This window comes from Oryza glaberrima, chromosome 3 (genome assembly GCF_000147395.1).
Source record: "Oryza glaberrima chromosome 3, OglaRS2, whole genome shotgun sequence".
NCBI classification, from domain to species: domain Eukaryota; kingdom Viridiplantae; phylum Streptophyta; class Magnoliopsida; order Poales; family Poaceae; genus Oryza; species Oryza glaberrima.
In genome coordinates, this window is record NC_068328.1 from 33,749,836 (window position 1) to 33,768,299 (window position 18,464).

The 18,464-nt window shown below is 44.7% G+C and overlaps 1 protein-coding gene and 1 pseudogene across 1 annotated transcript; one reads left to right on the plus strand and one right to left on the minus strand.

Annotated features, from left to right (window-relative positions):
- Nucleotides 1-259: 259 nt before the first annotated feature.
- Nucleotides 260-3,029, minus strand: LOC127769007 (expansin-A7). The gene is made up of 2 exons (XM_052294686.1): nucleotides 2,476-3,029; nucleotides 260-1,108 (listed from the first exon to the last, which is right to left on the minus strand). The coding sequence occupies exons 1-2, from the start codon at nucleotides 2,958-2,960 to the stop codon at nucleotides 799-801; spliced, it is 795 nt and encodes a 264-aa protein (XP_052150646.1). The 5' UTR covers nucleotides 2,961-3,029; the 3' UTR covers nucleotides 260-798.
- A 10,499-nt stretch (nucleotides 3,030-13,528) lies between these two features.
- LOC127766451 (uncharacterized) lies at nucleotides 13,529-17,102 on the plus strand (annotated as a pseudogene).
- The last annotated feature ends 1,362 nt before the right edge of the window (nucleotides 17,103-18,464 follow it).

Below are 18,464 nucleotides of genomic sequence, written 5' to 3' on the forward strand. Positions count from 1 at the left end.
ATCATGAACCATTCTTGCATCTGAACTGAGGCAACGGAACAGGCAAAATCATTCCCAAAGCGGTCTACTCGCATCGCACTTTTGCTTTCACCTTTATCCCTTTCACGTAATTTCGGAACTCCCCCATCGAGCAACTCACGGAGAACACAGAGAATGCATTCACGGAAAGAAGCCGGCAAGAATCATCATTCCAGCACTACAAAGCTGAAATGCTCAACCAGAACGTCACATAAAACACACACACAGAGCGAGAGGAACAGAAGCAATTAATCTTCTTACAAGCTCCAATCACCATAATGATTAATCAAGTCCATGATAAACATCAAGTGCCATAGAGACAAATGACACGGCACAAGCGGCTGCGGGCTACACTCACCACCCCCAAATTCAGCTGCAGCTTTGCAGCCACTTCAGCCACTCTTTGAGCACAAATCCTCCCCATCGCCCCCAACTCCAAACCAAAACCCCTTGGCAAAACATGGACAAAATCCATCACCAACCAACATGATGCAGTATCCATAACCACACATGCACTAGCACAACTACTACTAGCAATGACCACTAGCGATGATGATGATGAGTAACAGCAGTACTAGCAATTTACCAGTTTAACCCTAATTGACACTAGTACTAGTCTTTACCACCTGTTTTCCCCCGGCCCCTCACTTTGACAAGGCCACCAACCGAAGAAGAAGAACCCAAACTTAACCAAGGTAAAAAACACACCTGCTCGCTATAATGACAGTAATTACTAGATGAGTAAATAAGAGGGTATATTGCAGTTTTGCTTCATTCAATTCAGACCCGGAAGTTCTTGCCCTCGAAGGTCTGGCCGAAGTGCCATCCGGCGGGTGCGGCGTTCCAGGATGTGGAGGTGCGGCGGTCGCTGCCGGTGACGCGGAACGAGAGCGCCTGGCCGACGAGGACGGAGTTGGACTGCCAGTTCTGGCCCCAGTTCCGCGACATGGGCATCCACCCGGTGCTCGTCCCCTTCACGCTCGCCCTCACGATGTCCCCGGCCCCGGCCACGTTCGTGATCAGCACCAGGTTGAAGTACCTGAACCCGTTTATCGTGAACCGAACCCCTCCCTTCTTCCTGCACGGCACCCTGCAAACCACACACACGCCAACATTTTCATCACTCATTAACCACGCATTATTATCACATTAAAATCAAGATCAACAGAACAATACTAGTAGTAGGAGCAAATATTATTTCGCTGTAACTATAGGCAGCAAGGAGCCAAAAGGAGGCAAGGACATATGACCAGGAAGAGAGTGCAGTCGTTCATGCAGAGATGGGGCCACACAGCCTCCTCACGCGTAGTAACGCTGTGCCGGCAGGACGAAAGGACGGGAAGGCCCCTGCAGTAGGGGACCAGCCACAGAAGGAGCGGAGGGGCAGACCTGCCATTCCACCTCATCACCTCACACCGTCGTCTTTCCCGCCAGGGCATGGGAGACGGCGAGACGCCACGCCAAGGTTGCGGAGAGCGAAGCGAGGGAGGCGCGGGTACGGAGCGGGATCACGGGGCGGCACCAACCCAACCACCCAACCGGGCCAGGACAACACAGCGGAAAGCGAAAAAGGTCAAAAGCGCGTGTGCGCGTTTTGCCTGTGCGCCTTGGCCCTACGGAATTCTACTACTCCTCCCAACTACACGCTTGACTCGCGTTGGATGTTTCTCTGGGCCTCTCGCTGCTGCCAGTGCGCCCAGTGGTCTTACACTACACACATTTGCACAGTAACAGTGCTGTTTTTTCCCTGTACATCTTTTGTGTCCCTTTATGGTGTAGTGGTACAATTATTCAGGCCAATGCTCCAAAAAATCTACTCCTCCTTTCTACTGTACTGTTAATTAAAGCATGGGAATGTAACCACTAGCATGAGATCTACTACAAGCAAATGTATGGAAAAAAAATTGGCAGTGATTAAGCGCTAAGCAGAGTTTGGGCTCGGCTCAATGCGAGCCACGGTGCGTAGCGCCGGTACACGAGTACATGGCACAAGGGCAAAGCGAACACGGGACACCCCATTTATAGCTACGTACCAAGCCAACTTTTTACGGGCAGTGAGCAGCGTTTCTAGCCGCTACTATCACGCTCCTCCGCTTTTAAAGCCGCGCCGTCGGTGCCCATTTCCATCCCACTCGGAAAATATTACTCACCTGGCCGTGCAGCCACTACGCGCTGGAGTATACCGTATCAAATTTATTTACTACAGTAATAAAGCAGTGCGGAAGCAGAAGTGGCTGGAGTCCAAAACGCTGCAGAAGCAGAAGCAGCGGCAGCAGCAGCCCCACGCCGTCTCAAAAGACGCGAAATGAAATGAAAACAAAACAAAACAAAAGCTTCCATTGGACCAAGAAAACAAGCCTAGAAGTACTACTGTTTCTGCTCCTCTAACCAAGGCGAATGTCATCACCAAGAAATGCAGTACTAGCAGCAAGAATGGTGGTGAGAGATTATATTTACCGGCGGTAGGAGACGGGGACGATGCCGGCGCGGTACTCGGCGATGTGGAGGAACATGGGCATGGCGAGGTCGAAGTGGGGGCGAGGAGGGTTGCACCAGCCGCCGTTGTCGGAGGGGAGGGCGTAGTTGGGCGGGCAGAAGTTGGTGGCGGTGATGAGGATGGAGGGGCTCCCCGGGTGGCACCACTCCCACCCGGGCTGGTTCACGCACTTGATCTCGAAGCACGCGCCGCAGCTCTGCCCGGAGTTGAACAGCGCCGTGCTCAGCGCCGCGTTGTTCACCCCGTACCCCTGGCTGTACAGGTTCCCATACCCGCACGCCCCGCCCATCGTCCCTGACGCGTCGCTGCCCCCGTAGAACGTCGCGTGCGCGCTCTGCCACTCCCCGCCCCCGTACGCCCCCGGGATCCGCCCCGCCGCCGGCGACACCTGCAGCGCCACCACTGTGGCCACCACCAACACCAACACCCGCGGCGCCGGCGACATTGTGAGTGCGAGTGGCAACGGCGAGCGGCGAGAGTGGAGTGGAGTGGAGTGTGGGGGAGGAGGCGGACGGGACGGAGGCGGTATTTATGGAGGCACGAGGCGGACCAAATAATGGCGCGCGTCGCGTATGCGCGCCCTACGCCTCGCGAGGACAAAAAACGTAGAGATTTGTGACTTTTTGTGTGTGTGTGACCCGCTGCGTGGTAGTAGTAGCAATAGCAGTAGTACACTACTACTACTGTGTGTGTACGTACAAGTACTACTGCCACAGCTGTGATTTTGCCTCCTCGCTGCGGCCGTCATCTCGTGCACCGCGGGGCAGTTGGAACTATTCATTCTCCTTTTTCTTTCTTTTTTTTTTGGCTTGGTTCGAACTAAAGCAAAAGCATGAGCAGATTAATCTTTGCGTGCATGCATGCATGCGAAGTGTTTGTTCTCTTTTCACCGATCGGTGGTGATTAATCTGTTGGAAGCCAGGGCAGTGGATCCGGAATTGAGTAACTCGGATCGTATTGGATTCCACGGCCAATTACCTCTTGCCTTGCATTGCTTGTGAAGTTGTGAACCGATCGCATGATGCACGGCGGAATCGGCTGCAAGATCGTACAGGATCCTGGTATGAGCCCACGAGTCATAAATCTTTGCCCATCAAACACCAACACGACAATCTCCAACGATCCGTTTGGAATTCGTAACTGTCATCTCGAACAAAAAAAAGAAGTTCAACACCACATTTTCGTAGACGTAACGCGAATTCGCCAATGGCATTGGCACGGCCAGATTTTGGCCCTATCATTCGCGCTCCAGCCTTTCGCGCAGCCGGTGTAAACAGCGGGGACCCCACACGCCAGTGGCAGATGTGTCATCCCCTTCGTTCTAAATGGACGGCCGCGATGACACGCGCGCTCATGGCGCGAAGCGGCGGCAGCGGAGGGAAAGGGGAGACCAAAAGCGGCGCGGGCACTGGCGCGTGTTCGTGGACACGGAGCAAACGGCTGGGGCGTTGATTGGCTCGCCTTTCGCTTTGCTTCCATCGCAAGTTGTGCCATTCCGATTTCCATCCACTGCACCTCTCTCTCGCTGCCGGCCGGCCAGCCGCGGCTGTGGCTCTGGATGGCCGGTGGCCTGTGCAGGTTGACGGCTTGACGTTCTCCTGCGTTTGTGTGGGGCTTCTCCTTTTCGTTTTGGCCATTGCTTTTGCTTTGCGCGCGGTTTCCCCTCTTCTACCGCATCGATCAGCTGCTGCTGCTCTGCTGGGGTAGTAGGACGAGTACGTAGCATAGCAGGCTAGACGATACGATACGGTGGTGGTGGTTTAAAGTTTCGATGCCAATGCCATGTTTGAACAAAAGGCGCCGGAAAATATGGAGGGAAGCCCCCCATCTGCCGCCGTGGCCTCGCGAACCTTCCTTGACCACTTGAATGTATGTGTTTTCACATCAAAATTAAAAGTTTGGTTAAAATTGAAACTATGTGACGGAAAAATTGAAAGTTTGTGGTGTAGGAAAGTTTTGATGTGATGGAAAAGTTGAAAGTTTGAAGAAAAATTTTGGAACTAAACACGGTGTATGCATGCATTTGTGCCATCCATGTTGTGATACTGAACTGTATGCAGCCCGCGACTCAAAAGAATGATGAGTGCTCAAGAATGATCTTGGTAGTACCACACTGTGCAAGTAGCAATGTAGCATGCTTTTGTTGAACATAGCTGTGCTGGGTAAGGTTAGACCAAACTATGGCGACCAGCCGACCATCATGCTGTCACTCTTCAAGTTCAAAGACGCATGCAAGCTTTACATGACACAATGGATAAGGTGCAAGCTTTACAGGACTAATGGATGCCATAATAGGCCACAAGGACACTCTTCTGCCGAGGTAACTATGGGATGGTTTGATTTGCTACCATAGCAAAATGTTGACAATACCAAATCAAGGGCATCCTTTTGTCAAATATAAGGGCTTGTTTAGTTTGCTACCATATCAAAGTATTGGCAATACCAAATCATTGGCAAATTTTGGTAATGCCAAATACTTTAGCAACTTATGTGTCTTATTGGCACATTTTGGTAGCAAAACAAACACTAGCCAAACTACTATTCAAAATGCCAACAATTTGGTAGTGCATATTTTGGCATCAAACCAAATTGGCCCTAAATATTTTTGGTAGCATCTGTGTGATATAAGTAAGTATCGGTAGCAAACCAAATATTACCAGGCTACTATTGTTTAATTTGCCAATGTCTTGGTAGGGTAAGTTTTTACTTCAAATCAAACCGCCCTAAAAGAACAGCAATCGACCAATGCCACAACGATCCACAATGGAATTCTTCATGGTGGCCGCTGCGAGGCCTTCGACTCAACAACTACAAAGACAATTGTGGCTAGGGCTTTGTGGAATTTGTGATCCTCTGCAAGTTAAATTGGATCTAAATTTACTTTTTTTTTTTTGCTAAAATACATCCGCACAAGCGGGGTTGTTTGGACTGTCATATGTGAAAATTGTTTTTCGCATACGAACCTCTCGAAGAACCGGACATTTATGTGGAAAATCAAACTATTTTTATAGGCCTTTTGTTATAGGTGATCACTCAAACTATATGCGAAAATCCATTCTAGCCGACTGTACAACCTGGATTTGCAGTGGTGTTGAGTTTTAAACTTTTAAAAAACCTCAAGTTCAAAACGGCAGGAAAACCACCAGGTGAAACAGAAGAAACGCGACATCTTGGAACAGAGGAAACTCTGTCCCTGCACGTTTGGACATTTCACCGACGCCTGTGTTCTACACCGTACCTGTCTCGAAATCCACTTCATTTCCTACATTTCGTACGGCATTGTAAACAGCAATCAGCGAATTGTTTTCGTTTATTCTACAAGCAGAGAACGTACATCCTACTCTAACACATACGACCTACCGAATTGTACTGTATGTACACATATACTGTTGCACAAGGATAGACATCAACTATGATTAGAACTGTGTTTCAATTGCAGCACATGCGTGCTCTGTTTGTAGGAGTAGATGTTACTCTATGACTCCATAGAAACATGTGAGTTGGCACCACACCCTCTAAATCGATAAAAAACATCTAGGGTGGGCCAAATTGGCAAAATAGCTCCGGCAAAAGAACTAATTTGATCATGCAGGCAGCCGTAAACAGTTGCACTGTGTAGATGTGGGTTGCCACTCATCCATCGATGTCATAGTTGCAGTATCACGGATGGAGCATCGGACTGAAGGTGTGTTTAGTTCGCGAAAAGAAAATATTTATGTGTCACATCGGATGTTTGTTTGGATGTCGGAAAGAGTTTTTGGACACGAATGAAAAATCTAGTTTTATAACTCGACTGGAAACCGCGAGACGAATCTTTTGAGCCTAATTAAGTCGTCATTATCACATGTGGGCTATTGTAGCACTTATGGCTAATCATTGACTAATTATACTCAAAAGATTCGTCTCACGATTTTCATACAAACTGTGCAATTAATTTTTATTTTTATCTATATTTGATGCTCTATGCATATGTCTAAAGATTCGACGTGATCTTTTTGTGAAAAAAATTGGGAACTAAAAGAGGCCTGAATTGCATGTAGCATGTAATCTACAGACAAGCTTCCCGTTTTTTTGTTCCATACACTAAAATGCTTGTTTCATTTATTTATTTATTTTGGAAAAAAATGGTTTCATTAGATTAGTAAGGTTTCTCAAATGTCCCAAAAAAAATTAAAGCGAACTCTAATACCATTTGAAGTTTGTAAGGTTATTTTGAACACTGTTTCTGTCCAACTCTTGCCGTGTTTAGTTCCAAAGTTTTTCTTCAAACTTCTAACTTTTCCATCACATCAAAATTTTCCTACACATAAACCTTCAATTTTTCCATCACATTCTTTCAATTTAAACCAAACTTTCAATTTTAGTGTGAACTAAACACAGCCTCTGTTACTAGCTATGACCAAAATACTCGTATTCCAAGAACACGTTCGACGGTAGCAATGTAAAGCAACCATATCCATTCTCACTAGACGTCAGCAGTTGATCTCAATAATCCAACACCACATGTCGATTAGTCGAACCTACTATTGATCATCAAATTGTGCTAGTTTGTCAGGATCGTTTTATATGCCAAAGCCCATAGTTAGTTATTTTTGAAATCTAGATTTTATAAGATCGACCACCTATTCCTGCTACCTACCGCTACTTGCGCATGCACGTACGGGATGTAAACTGGAAGAGCCAATACAAGGGTAAACCCTCATTGCTACGGTTGAAACCGTGGATAATGCAGCCTTGCATTTCAACACGATGAGGTGCGCCCCATGCACATCGTAGACAGTGGAGGACGCGCAGGGGCACAGGCACAGACGGCGCCCTCGGATTCCTCCGCGTGCGCGGGATGGAGCCCTTGTTCGGTTTGGTGACTTTGCCCGTACACACCCACCCTTCCACGCCGGTGTGCCCCCACCTCGAGCCTCGAAACCGCACCAGAATTGATCTCCCCGCACACATGGCACGCCCGCCCGCGCCGCGCCCGGTCCCGCCGCGCGCCTGAACAAACACCCATCCATCCATCGAGCCTCCCTCCTCCCTCTTCCACCCGCACTTCAAAGCAGTGAGCCTCCATGCCTATTTACTGCGTATGCGTGACGCACGCCTGCGTATATAAATGGTACGGTCGATCGGTCTCGCATATCCTCCCTCAGTAAAAAAAAAAAAAACTCAATTCTTAGATTTTCGTGTATAATGTTTAAACGTCTGTCTTATTTTTAAAAAATATTAAAAATAAAAGTCACATAAAAAATATTATCCATGTTTTATCATCTAACAACAATAAAAATACTAATTATAGAAAAAATTCATATAAGACAAATAGTCAAACGTTGGACACGAAAACTTAAGAGTTGAGTTTTTTTTTTTTGAGACGGAGGGAGTAGGTATGTACGCATGGGTCACCCCAAACGGGATACGTCTTCCTCTCCGCTAGCCTCTCGCGGTGGGTGCGTGCCGTGAGACGTGAGTGCGTGACACGCCCTCTCTCTTTTAATCACAACCGCGACGAAAGTGCTCACGTTTTTTTCCCTTGCATTTGTGCATCCTCTGTAAATTTCAGTAGCTGCATTTTGCACTTTGCTAACGACACCACTACGAACGAAGTAGTAGTACGTACAAATCCACCTACCAAGTCGCGACTGGAGTAGCTATCAGGCCAAGGCCAGCACAAGACGGCGCCCGATCGAGCGAGAGCCCGGCAAGTGAGCCGTCGCGGTCGCCCTCCGCGGGCCACGTACGTATCGCACCAACGTAACGTACGTCGCGATGTGCGCGCGCGCGCGAGACAGGCGGCCGGTGCGCGCCCGCACCTCCCGACGCGGCGCGATGGGCGCAACGCGACGGGGCGTCTTGGTTGGGGTTTGGTAAGTAGACTGTACGTGCGCGAGCGCGAGAACCCCCCGTGGCTCGATCGATCGGCGCGTGAATGCGATGGCGACGCGCGGGGGCGGGGCACACGTACTAACGCAGCTAGCGTATGCCCGCCGCGCTGTCTCGGCCACGTACGCGGGCGCATGTGGCTGGTGACCGAGCAAAACCCGCACCATCTCTAACCGTTTCCTTGGTCGCATCCGGCCACCGAGTTTATTATGCCCATCTCCATCTACTACTACAGTCTATGTATGTACCACTACTGATAGTCTGATATATATGTGTGGTTGCTTTGCATCTACGCTTCGGTTGATCTCATTTGCAGCCTCAGCTCGCTGGTGATGCCCACTCGATCAGATGCAACGCAATGCAGGGTTGGGTGCGTTTTACCGGCAAGAAAACAAGTCAACTCTGAGCTCATAGTACGTAGAGTTGTACGGCGATTTACTTTACTCGTCGTCAATCATTGCTGCCGCCGTTGGTCAGCTCTACTAGGCTACTACAGCACCAGCCACCCAGGGTGGTTGGTTGCAGCCTCGTGAAAGGTTAAGGTGTTGTTGTTGTACTAGGAGTAGGCCATATCTTCTACTAGGACTCCTCTTCTGGTAGATCAACTAGCCATGTGATGGCAATCTCGTGCTGTTGGTCGAATAAACGGAAGCCACTGCACTGCACACAAAACTCTTCTTTCACTTTTGATATATGAACTCCGCCTTCGCCGCGGCTAATGGGACCAAATCAGTAGTAGGATTTAGGCCCCTGTTTCTTTCAGTTTGGGATTATTATAATCTAGATTATTGAGTCAGATTACTATAAGCTAGATTGTTATAATTTGTAGTAGAATAAGTGGTTAGTTGTTTTTTTCCTAGATTATTAGAGCCTAGATTATTGGGTTTGCAAGTCTAAAGAGGGAGTGGGGTGGCATGGTGGGTAATTTTTCACCTAATAATCTGAAAAAAGCTCACCTAAATGAGCTTATTAGATTATAATAAGCTGGACTCCAGATTATAATAAGCTACTTCAATAAGTTGTCTGTTTTTTTCAGTTTACTCCCAATAATCTGGATTATAATAATCCTAAGTTGAAAAAAACAGGGCCTCAAGTGCCTTGCTTTTGGAGTTTTCCTTGGCAAAGTTGGAACGATTTGACCTGACGATTGTAGTGTTGTAGACTTGTGGCAGCACAGTAAAAGGAGACGGCAGTAAGGAGCTAGTAGATGGATGTGAACAAACCCTAACTCTGAACTTTTCGGCTATTTGTTGGACAGATCAAGGTGGGGGTTGGCCTCTAGGTAACCGAGCAAACATGCATATGGACATACTAGTTGTCTGACAAGTTGACGACTCTAGCTACAAGAATTGCGGCCTAACCATCCCATATCTTCTTCATTTCATCACATCACGTAGACGACGTAGCTGAAAGAAGAGTACTAGTCGTTCTCGTTTGCTATAGGATTACGTGCATACTCCTTTCCCAACATACAGTAATCTAAAAGTAGGACGCATCATATTACTATAAATTTAATTAAAAGTATTAAGATGTATTCTATCCGATCTTAATTAAATTGCTACTCCCTCCATCCTAAATTAAGTTCATCTTAATTCCAAGCAATTGTTGTATTAGAGTTTTTAAAAGTACGAGATAAATACATTAGAAGCATATATATAAAGTAGGAGATAAATGCATTAGAATTTGGTAAAGGAAATGGTATTATAGCACATATTGTAATGATATGTATGGGATAAATAAAAAGTAAAATTATTTTAGGACGAACATACTACTCCACCCGTTTTATATTATAAGTTGTTTAACTTTTTCTTAGTTAAATTTCTTTAAGTTTGATTAAATTTATAAAAAAATATAGTAGTATTTTTAACACAAAATAAACATACCATCAAAATATATTTAATATTAAATTTAATGAAATTAATTTAATATTTTAGATGTTGTTAAATTTATCTATAAATTTGGTTAAACTTAATAAAATTTAATTAGGAAAATAATCAAATGATTTATAATATGAAATTGGGAGAGTATATTTATAGATGGGGAAGTATTTCCCATATAAAAGACGCAGTAGTAGATGATATGACTCGAAGATATACTCCCTCCGTCCTAAAAAAACAAACTCTGATTCTTCGTGTCCAACGTTTGCCTGTTCGTCTTATATGAAATATTTTTATAATTAGTATTTTCATTATTGTTAGATGATAAAACATGATTAATACTTTATGCGTGACTTGTCTTTGTAATTTTTTTCATATTTTTTTAAAATAAGACGGACGGTCAAACGTTGGACACAAAAACCCAAGATTTTTTTTTTTTTTGACAGAGGGAGTAGATAAAGCCAAACAGAAGGGCAAGCGAAGTTCCAATCAAAAGGAAGAAGCGGAGAACGTACGTGCTACTTTCGCCTTTCTCTCGCCTCGGAACCCGACTCATGTACGTACTATCGCAGCAGTAGTAGTTGTGGATCGATCATGCCGTCGCTTTTCCGATCCACGATGAGAACAAAGGGAAACTGATAAAAAAATTCCCGCCCGATCACGGCAAGCAAATGCGAAGAAGACGCAGCTAGTATAGCTTTTACGCGACCTTTTGAGGAAGTAGTACAAGTACTCATATAGTACGAGTACAACACTATAGGAGTATACAGTTTGAGATCTCATATATTAGTATATCAAAGCTGAAATGCATTAGTGTTCAGGTAGCATTCATTTCGATTCAACTTGTTGTGAAACTGACAAATGCGTTGGCACCGACGCATCTGTGTTTCTCATTTCTTCACACATTTCACACTGCGTCGATCGATCTATCCCTGATGGTCAGACCTCTTCATTGAGCATGTCAATGGTGACCATTAATTCGGAACAATTCAGAGCTGTTTCCACATAGTATTAACATAGGTCGCGTGCCGTGCACACAGAGAGTATTGTATTGCGATGCTTGGATCACACTGAGATGTCCGGTAGAAAATTAATATCAGTAGTAGTATGTTAGCATATCTGGAACTGACGGATAGGGCGTTGATGGTCGTCAAAGCAGAGATAGATCGAGTCTGCACTCTGCAAGAGACTGCAAGTTTATCGATCGAGCATTGACTAACGTTGTTGTTTCGGTGAAACTCTGAAACCTTACTACTGCACACTGCAGCAAGCCTTGAGCCCAGGCCATGTGCCGGATCTGCTTTGGCTGCGCATCATCGAGCTCTCATGAATTCATGATACTTTCTATATGGCTATCTCCTGCAGGATGATGTATGCAGAGGCTGCAGCATGCAGCTGGCCTCTTAATTTTGTGTCCATTAATAAGATTGTGTTAGGTCACGGTTCCTTGATGACTGTAATTAGCTAGCAGCCTAGCACCGCCGGACGCTGCGTGCCTGGACAGATTGGTAAGTGGTTGACCTGTTTGCTTGTCTGCAATTTAAGTCGCGCCTGCAGTAGTAGGATTGGGAGTACGTGTTAGGTGTTTTGCCCTGAGCTAGCTTGTGTTTGCTTCTTATGACTGATGATTATTCTTGTGCCTGGATGCAGAGCAGAGCACATGCATGCCGTGAGACTTGAGGGTCATGGGTTCAGACACTAGGGCATGCAGTTCAGGGGAAAATAACCGGCAACAGGGTGTGGATCAAGTGAAAGAGAGAACTGTCTAGGCCCCGTTCTTTTCTCCAATAAAAGTTGGATAAAAATTTAGATATTCGTGCCATGTTTTTTAAACTGTTAAACGGTACGTTTCGTGTAAAAAACTTCTATATAAAAGCTGCTTCAAAATATCATAAACATATTTTTCAAGTTTATAATAATTACAATTTAATTAATATAGCACCCCGTTTTATGTAAAACACTTAATCTTTATCCACATGAGTTTTAAACACCATCTTATTTTGAAAATGGGGGCGCCTTGACTTGACTAATGTGTAACATGAGCGATTGTGTGATACTGTTATTATATGCGAATGATCAAACTGTCATCAAGTGCAAGCTGTTGTCTTCCTCTATCTTCTTCTATCGTGCTATTACTAGTAAGTTTTCTCTTTGTTTGAAAATAAACAAATTTAGTATAAAATATAAATTTGAATAAACAAATTTTGTATGAAATATAAATTTAAAATGCAATATATTACGGTATTACGAATCTGAATTGAAGAAAGTTTGTTTGTTTTAGGATGAATCCGTGTGGGACTAGGTAGGTGTGTCCAAATTCTCCAATGTGCAAGCAGTACCATTTTGCCTTGATGTTTGGTCCAGGCGAAGCTGTGTCACTGGTTCTACTCTACCTGGCGGGTTGCAAGTTGGCGTACGTGTCACTGGTACATATGCTGCCTGCAGCTAGCTGGAGTAGTAATAATTAGTATCAGGAGGAGGTAGCCGAACGGGAGCATTTGGCGCGACGCACTTGTTGCCATCTCGTCGCAGGCAGCGTGCGCGGCCTAGCTCATCTCATCTCATCTCATCATCTTATCATCTCATGGGGAGTAGGAATTGACCGGCGTGGACACGGCGGCAATATGATCTGATCAGGCCAGATCACCGCCGTGACCGCAGCGAGATAGTTTGCTTTGACCCGATGAGCTGCAGTGCAGTACAGCACGCAGCTCAAGCAGCAAGGTTTTGATCGATCTGCCGCTTGCGTTCTGACGAGTGACGACTGGTTGAGTGGTTGGTACCCCTGCCGATCGAGACGAAAAGCGGTCGGGCAAGGGACAAACGCTAAGGTCGTCGTCGCCGGCCGGAACCAGCAAACGTCACTTGACCTATCTTCCAAGCATCGAACCACCAAGGGTACATGAAAACTGTGATGTAAAAATTTCCTGACCCGCAAAGATTCTAGTTATATATAAGTTTCATCACTGTTAAAATAGCAAAATTCGTATGTCTGAAATTTTTTGACCGAGCAAGAATCGTTTCAGTAGAAATGATATCGTCTTAAAACATTTTCATCCTTAATGTGAGTAGCTCGTGACTGTTGACTTGTGACATGGGCATGATGACCCGGCGTTGTGCGGGCCTTGGGCTGTGGGCTGCGTGACTGTGTGAAGGCCTATCTACACGAGGCGATGCCAAAATGATTTTTCTTCCTTCTGTAGTACAATACTTGCAATGAAAAACAGGACATATTCCGACTTCATTTCTGTCCAATGCACACATGACCACTCCACACAGCCTGCAAGTGGGGCGGGTCGACCCGTTAGGTCCGTAGCCCGAATCTAAATTTGTGGCACCAATAGGTTTTCGGGCCGGCCCATATTTTCTTAGGTGATAATGGGTCTAGGAGTCAGTTGACCCTAGAGGTTTTTGGGTCGGCCTTGTTCGAGCGCTCCACTTGCTTGCGTTCACATGGCGGCGGCGGCTTTAGGGCTCCCGGCCTGCGGCGGTGCGGCTCCACGGCGGATCGAGCCGGCGGCGGTGCGGCTCCACCGTGGATTGAGCCGGCGGCGGTGGCTCCCAGCGGAGGCGGCAGCGGTGTCGGCGCAGCTCCACCGCGGATCGAGGTGGCGGCGGCGGCAGCTTCGGCTTCGCGGTGTGGTCCACCGCGGGTTGAGGTGGCGGCGGCTGGGCGTGCTCCTTCAGTCCTCCTCCCATCTCCAACTCCCCCCAAGACTGGTACTGTGGTTCACATCATAGCAACTAGCAACAGATTCTTTGGTTCTTGATTTTCTTTTTATTTTCTTTGGTTCTTGATTCTTTAGTTCCTCTTCTATGCAGTTCCTTCTTTCGGCGGCGGATGGAGGCACCGGCGGGCGGCGGCTACCTGCTTGGTGGCCAACCGGTGAGGTGCTCTGGAGGACACTCCACCGGCAGCAACGGCGAGGGTTTCGGAGGACACCCGGCCACATCGCCACCTTCGTCCAGCTGGGTTTCTCTAACTCGTGAGCACAAGTATGATTTCCTCCATGAACCTTGTCTTGTTCATCTGTCTTGCTCGGTTTTGGTTTGATTTGTATATATAGTGTCTCATTCAGGAGAAAGTTTCAGTGACTGATATAGCTAGGCTTTCATGCCATTTTGCTAGGCCCAGATTTGTATGCCAGGAGAAAGTTTCATTTTGCTTTCATGCCATTCAGGAGAAAGTTTCAGTTACTGCTAATTTAAAGTTTCCTACTGCCTTGTGTAAAATAGATGGTCTTTTACTTTGTCTCTATATAACCTGGATTTTCTCAATATTCAGGATATACTGAACGAAACACTGAATAAGTAGCATTTTTGCATGCTGCTGACAACATGCTGTTGTGCAGATTTTTACACCAAAATTTCCTTTCCATACATTATGTGATAGAAAATTATTTTAGATGGCAAATGATACATTTGTGTTGTTCGTTGCTTTGTTTCAAGTGAGGAAATGCGGACACCCAACGCATTTTTTGGACTTGGCACTAACAGTGGTGAAGATATTGAGATGGGTGATGGTGATAGTGACTCTGAACAAGTTGGTCCTGTAGATGAGCATGTGAATCCAGTAATACAAGCTTTAACAAGGAAATTCTTGGAAAGAGTTTGTGCCGATACTCATTGATAATGAAGTTGGTGCAGGAAAATGTAAGCACTGTGATACAGAGATCCGTGCAAAGCATGGAGCGGGAACAAGTTCATTGAGGAAGCATTTGACAAGATGCAAGAAGCGAATTAGTGCTCTTAAGATTGTGGGAAATCTTGACTCTACACTTATGTCTCCTAATAGTGTAAGGTTAAAGAATTGGAGCTTTGATCCTGAAGTTTCTAGAAAAGAGCTCATGCGAATGATTGTATTACATGAGTTGCCCTTCTAGTTTGTGGAGTATGATGGATTTAGAAGTTTTGCTGCTAGTCTTAACCCCTACTTCAAGATTATTTCGAGAACAACTATAAGGAATGATTGCATCGCTGCTTTTAAAGAGCAAAAGTTAGCAATGAAGGACATGTTCAAGGGTGCAAATTGTAGGTTCTCATTGACTGCAGATATGTGGACTTCGAACCAAACAATGGGATACATGTGTGTGGCATGTCATTTCATTGACACAGATTGGAGAGTACAGAAGAGGATTATAAAGTTCTTTGGAGTAAAGACACCTCATACTGGAGTGCAGATGTTCAATGCTATGCTCAGCTGCATTCAAGATTGGAATATCGCAGACAAAATATTCAGTGTTACTTTGGATAATGCTTCAGCCAATGATTCAATGGCTAAGTTGTTAAAGTGCAATTTGAAAGCTAAGAAAACTATACCAGCAGGAGGGAAGCTACTTCACAACCGATGTGCAGCACATGTCATCAATCTCATAGCCAAAGATGGGTTGAAGGTTATTGATTCTATTGTTTGCAACATCCGTGAAAGTGTGAAGTACATGGATAATTCCCTATCTCGCAAAGAAAAGTTTGAGGAGATCATTGCCCAAGAAGGGATCACATGCGAGTTGCATCCCACTGTGGATGTATATCTAATGCTCAATGCAGCCTTCCCTTTCATGAGGGCTTATGCTTCATTGGCTGTTCAAGACAAAAATTACAAATATGCACCCTCTCCTGATCAGTGGGAAAGAACAACCATAGTCTCTGGAATTTTGAAGGTGCTTTATGATGCAACTATGGTGGTGTCTGGATCTTTATATCCAACATCAAACCTTTATTTCCATGAGATGTGGAAAATCAAATTGGTCTTGGACAAGGAACGCTCTAACAATGACACTGAAGTGGCAAGTATGGTTCAAAAGATGAAGGACAAATTTGACAAGCATTGGCTTAAGTCTTACAAATATCTGTGCATTCCTGTCATTTTTGACCCAAGATTCAAATTCAAGTTTGTGGAATTTCGGCTTGGGCAAGCCTTTGGTGAAAATGCTAAAGAGAGGATTGACAAAGTTAAGAAGAGAATGAACATGTTGTTTAAGGAGTACTCTGATAAACTCAAGGATAGCAATGCTAACCCACTGCGCCAAGCTGAACATGTGATGGCTATCTCTGAAAATGATCCTATGGCTGATTGGGTTCAACACATCTCTGAACAATGAAGTGAGCAAGTTGATACTGAATTGGATATCTACCTCAAAGAGAATCCTATTCAGGAATTTGGGAACAAATTTGACATTCTAAATTGGTGGAAGACCAATCGCTCAAAGTATCCAACTCTCGCTTGCATAGCACAGGATGTGCTAGCATGGCCTGCTTCAACAGTTGCATCTGAGTCCGCATTCAGCACAGGATCTAGAGTGATCAGTGATTTCAGATGTAGCCTTACAATGGATTCAGTTGAGGCGCTTATCTGCCTCCAAGATTGGTTTCGAGCTTCTGCCGGTATACACAACTGCCCTCGTTCATTTACTTCTAGTATTTATCTTGCTAAAACTAATTTATTTTTATGTTTTGATTGCTAGGTCCTAACATAAATGTGAGCTCAGTAAATGAAATCAACTACAGTGATAATTTTGTGGTTAGTAAATTGCTTGTGCTCTTCTTATCATCTGTCTATTTAATTTTCTGAAAGAGAAAGATGTCTATTTATTCAGTATTTGCTTGATTGCTTGCAAGATCTCTTCCAGCTTTTCTCTTTCTATTTATCCAGTATTGAACAATGCCTATATGGGTTTGTTGTCCTACTTGCTAGCTTTCTGTAAAATTGGAATATGAAGTTTCAATGTCTCTATCATGTATTCATCTTTATCTATAGAACCTGGACCTGGAGGATTCCATGGATGGACAGGATGGTGGAAGCTTGTGAATGCCCAAACAAAGGATCTGGATATTGATGATTAGTAATCTATCATGAACTTGTATTATACTATTTATAATCTGAGCTAGTTCAACTCTTTTACAACATATGAGAAGCTCTAGATGTACAAAAGGAATAAGCCTCATTTCTTGTATTGCAATGCTCTACTTTCTGAAATAAAACGATAACCTAAAAATAGACTGTACTGCACTACTGCTAGATAAATGAAGAAAATTAGTAAAATCTGCAAATTTGTGTAGCACCTGTTAGATGATTCTTGTATTCCTTAATCTCTGATTGTGAATACTATTGAGTGACTACATATTACTTCTGTTTTTCAAGCATGTTTTATATGTCAAATACTCAAATGCTTAGAACACCTACTGCGTTGATTCCTCTGTCTGTCTGCATATGCTCATGTCTTGATTTAGTTGTTGCCCATAAAACATAAATGCACCATTTCTTTTTCTGAGAGATATTGCAGGTTATTACCTTTTTAAAACAATTATTGTATATTTTCTTCCTGTTATTATACCATGATCATTCGATCTCTCCATCATGTTAACCTACAGAATCTGGACCTGGGTGATTCAACGAACAGTGCAAGCTAGGGAATGCCAAATGATGCCCACTTTGATCTTGGAAGGCTGCATTTTGTTTGATCTCAATCTAATGAACCGGATATTTGGGTTGTTCAAATCGATTTTTGTGAATGATATGAGTACATGCATGTACTTAGTTTTAATTGAACTGGGTGCCAGTACCCAGTGATTGATGTTTGTCCTTTTGAATGCAAAAGATTAAGTCATTTCGGAATGTTTGCATTGGGTATACAGTGTGTTCTGGTATGGTTTTTGATTATTTATTTATTTTGCTGTAGTGCTGTTGATTTGCTTCGCACAACCGAAATTTCTAGTATGTTAGTATGTGTTCAGATATCATGCTAGTGTATGTGTTTTTGTTTCCTTATTTCACTTGATATCTGACTTATATAAAATTAGTATAGTACAAAAATGATATCAGTTTAATATAAAATGATTGTTCATATTATTTTTGAATCTTGTATAATTGAATTGACGTATAGCTACTTGCTTTAATGGTTCACTGTTGGTTCACTGATAACACATTAACACAGCCAGTCAACCATTCACTGATAACACATTAACACAGCCAGTCAACCATTCACTGGACAAGGTGGCTCAGACGCTCAGTGCATCTGGCCCGCGGCTACGATGGGTTGGCCACGAACCTAACGGGCCGGCTCCACTTCCACCAGAGACGGGGCGAGCTCAGGCACCAAGATAGATAGGGTCAGAGGGTATAGGGGATGGGTCGGCCCGATCCGCCCCCTTTGCAGGCTGACTCCACAGTCCATGCCAGAAGTTTATAACAGCGCAAG

Coding starts and splice junctions, on each gene's coding strand:
- LOC127769007 (XM_052294686.1), bottom strand. CDS start 2,960: ATGTCGCCGGCGCCGCGGGTGTTGGTGTTGGTGGTGGCCACAGTGGTG. Junction 1,109..2,475: donor GTCCCCGTCTCCTACCGCCG/GTAAATATAATC, acceptor TGTGGTTTGCAG/GGTGCCGTGCAGGAAGAAGG.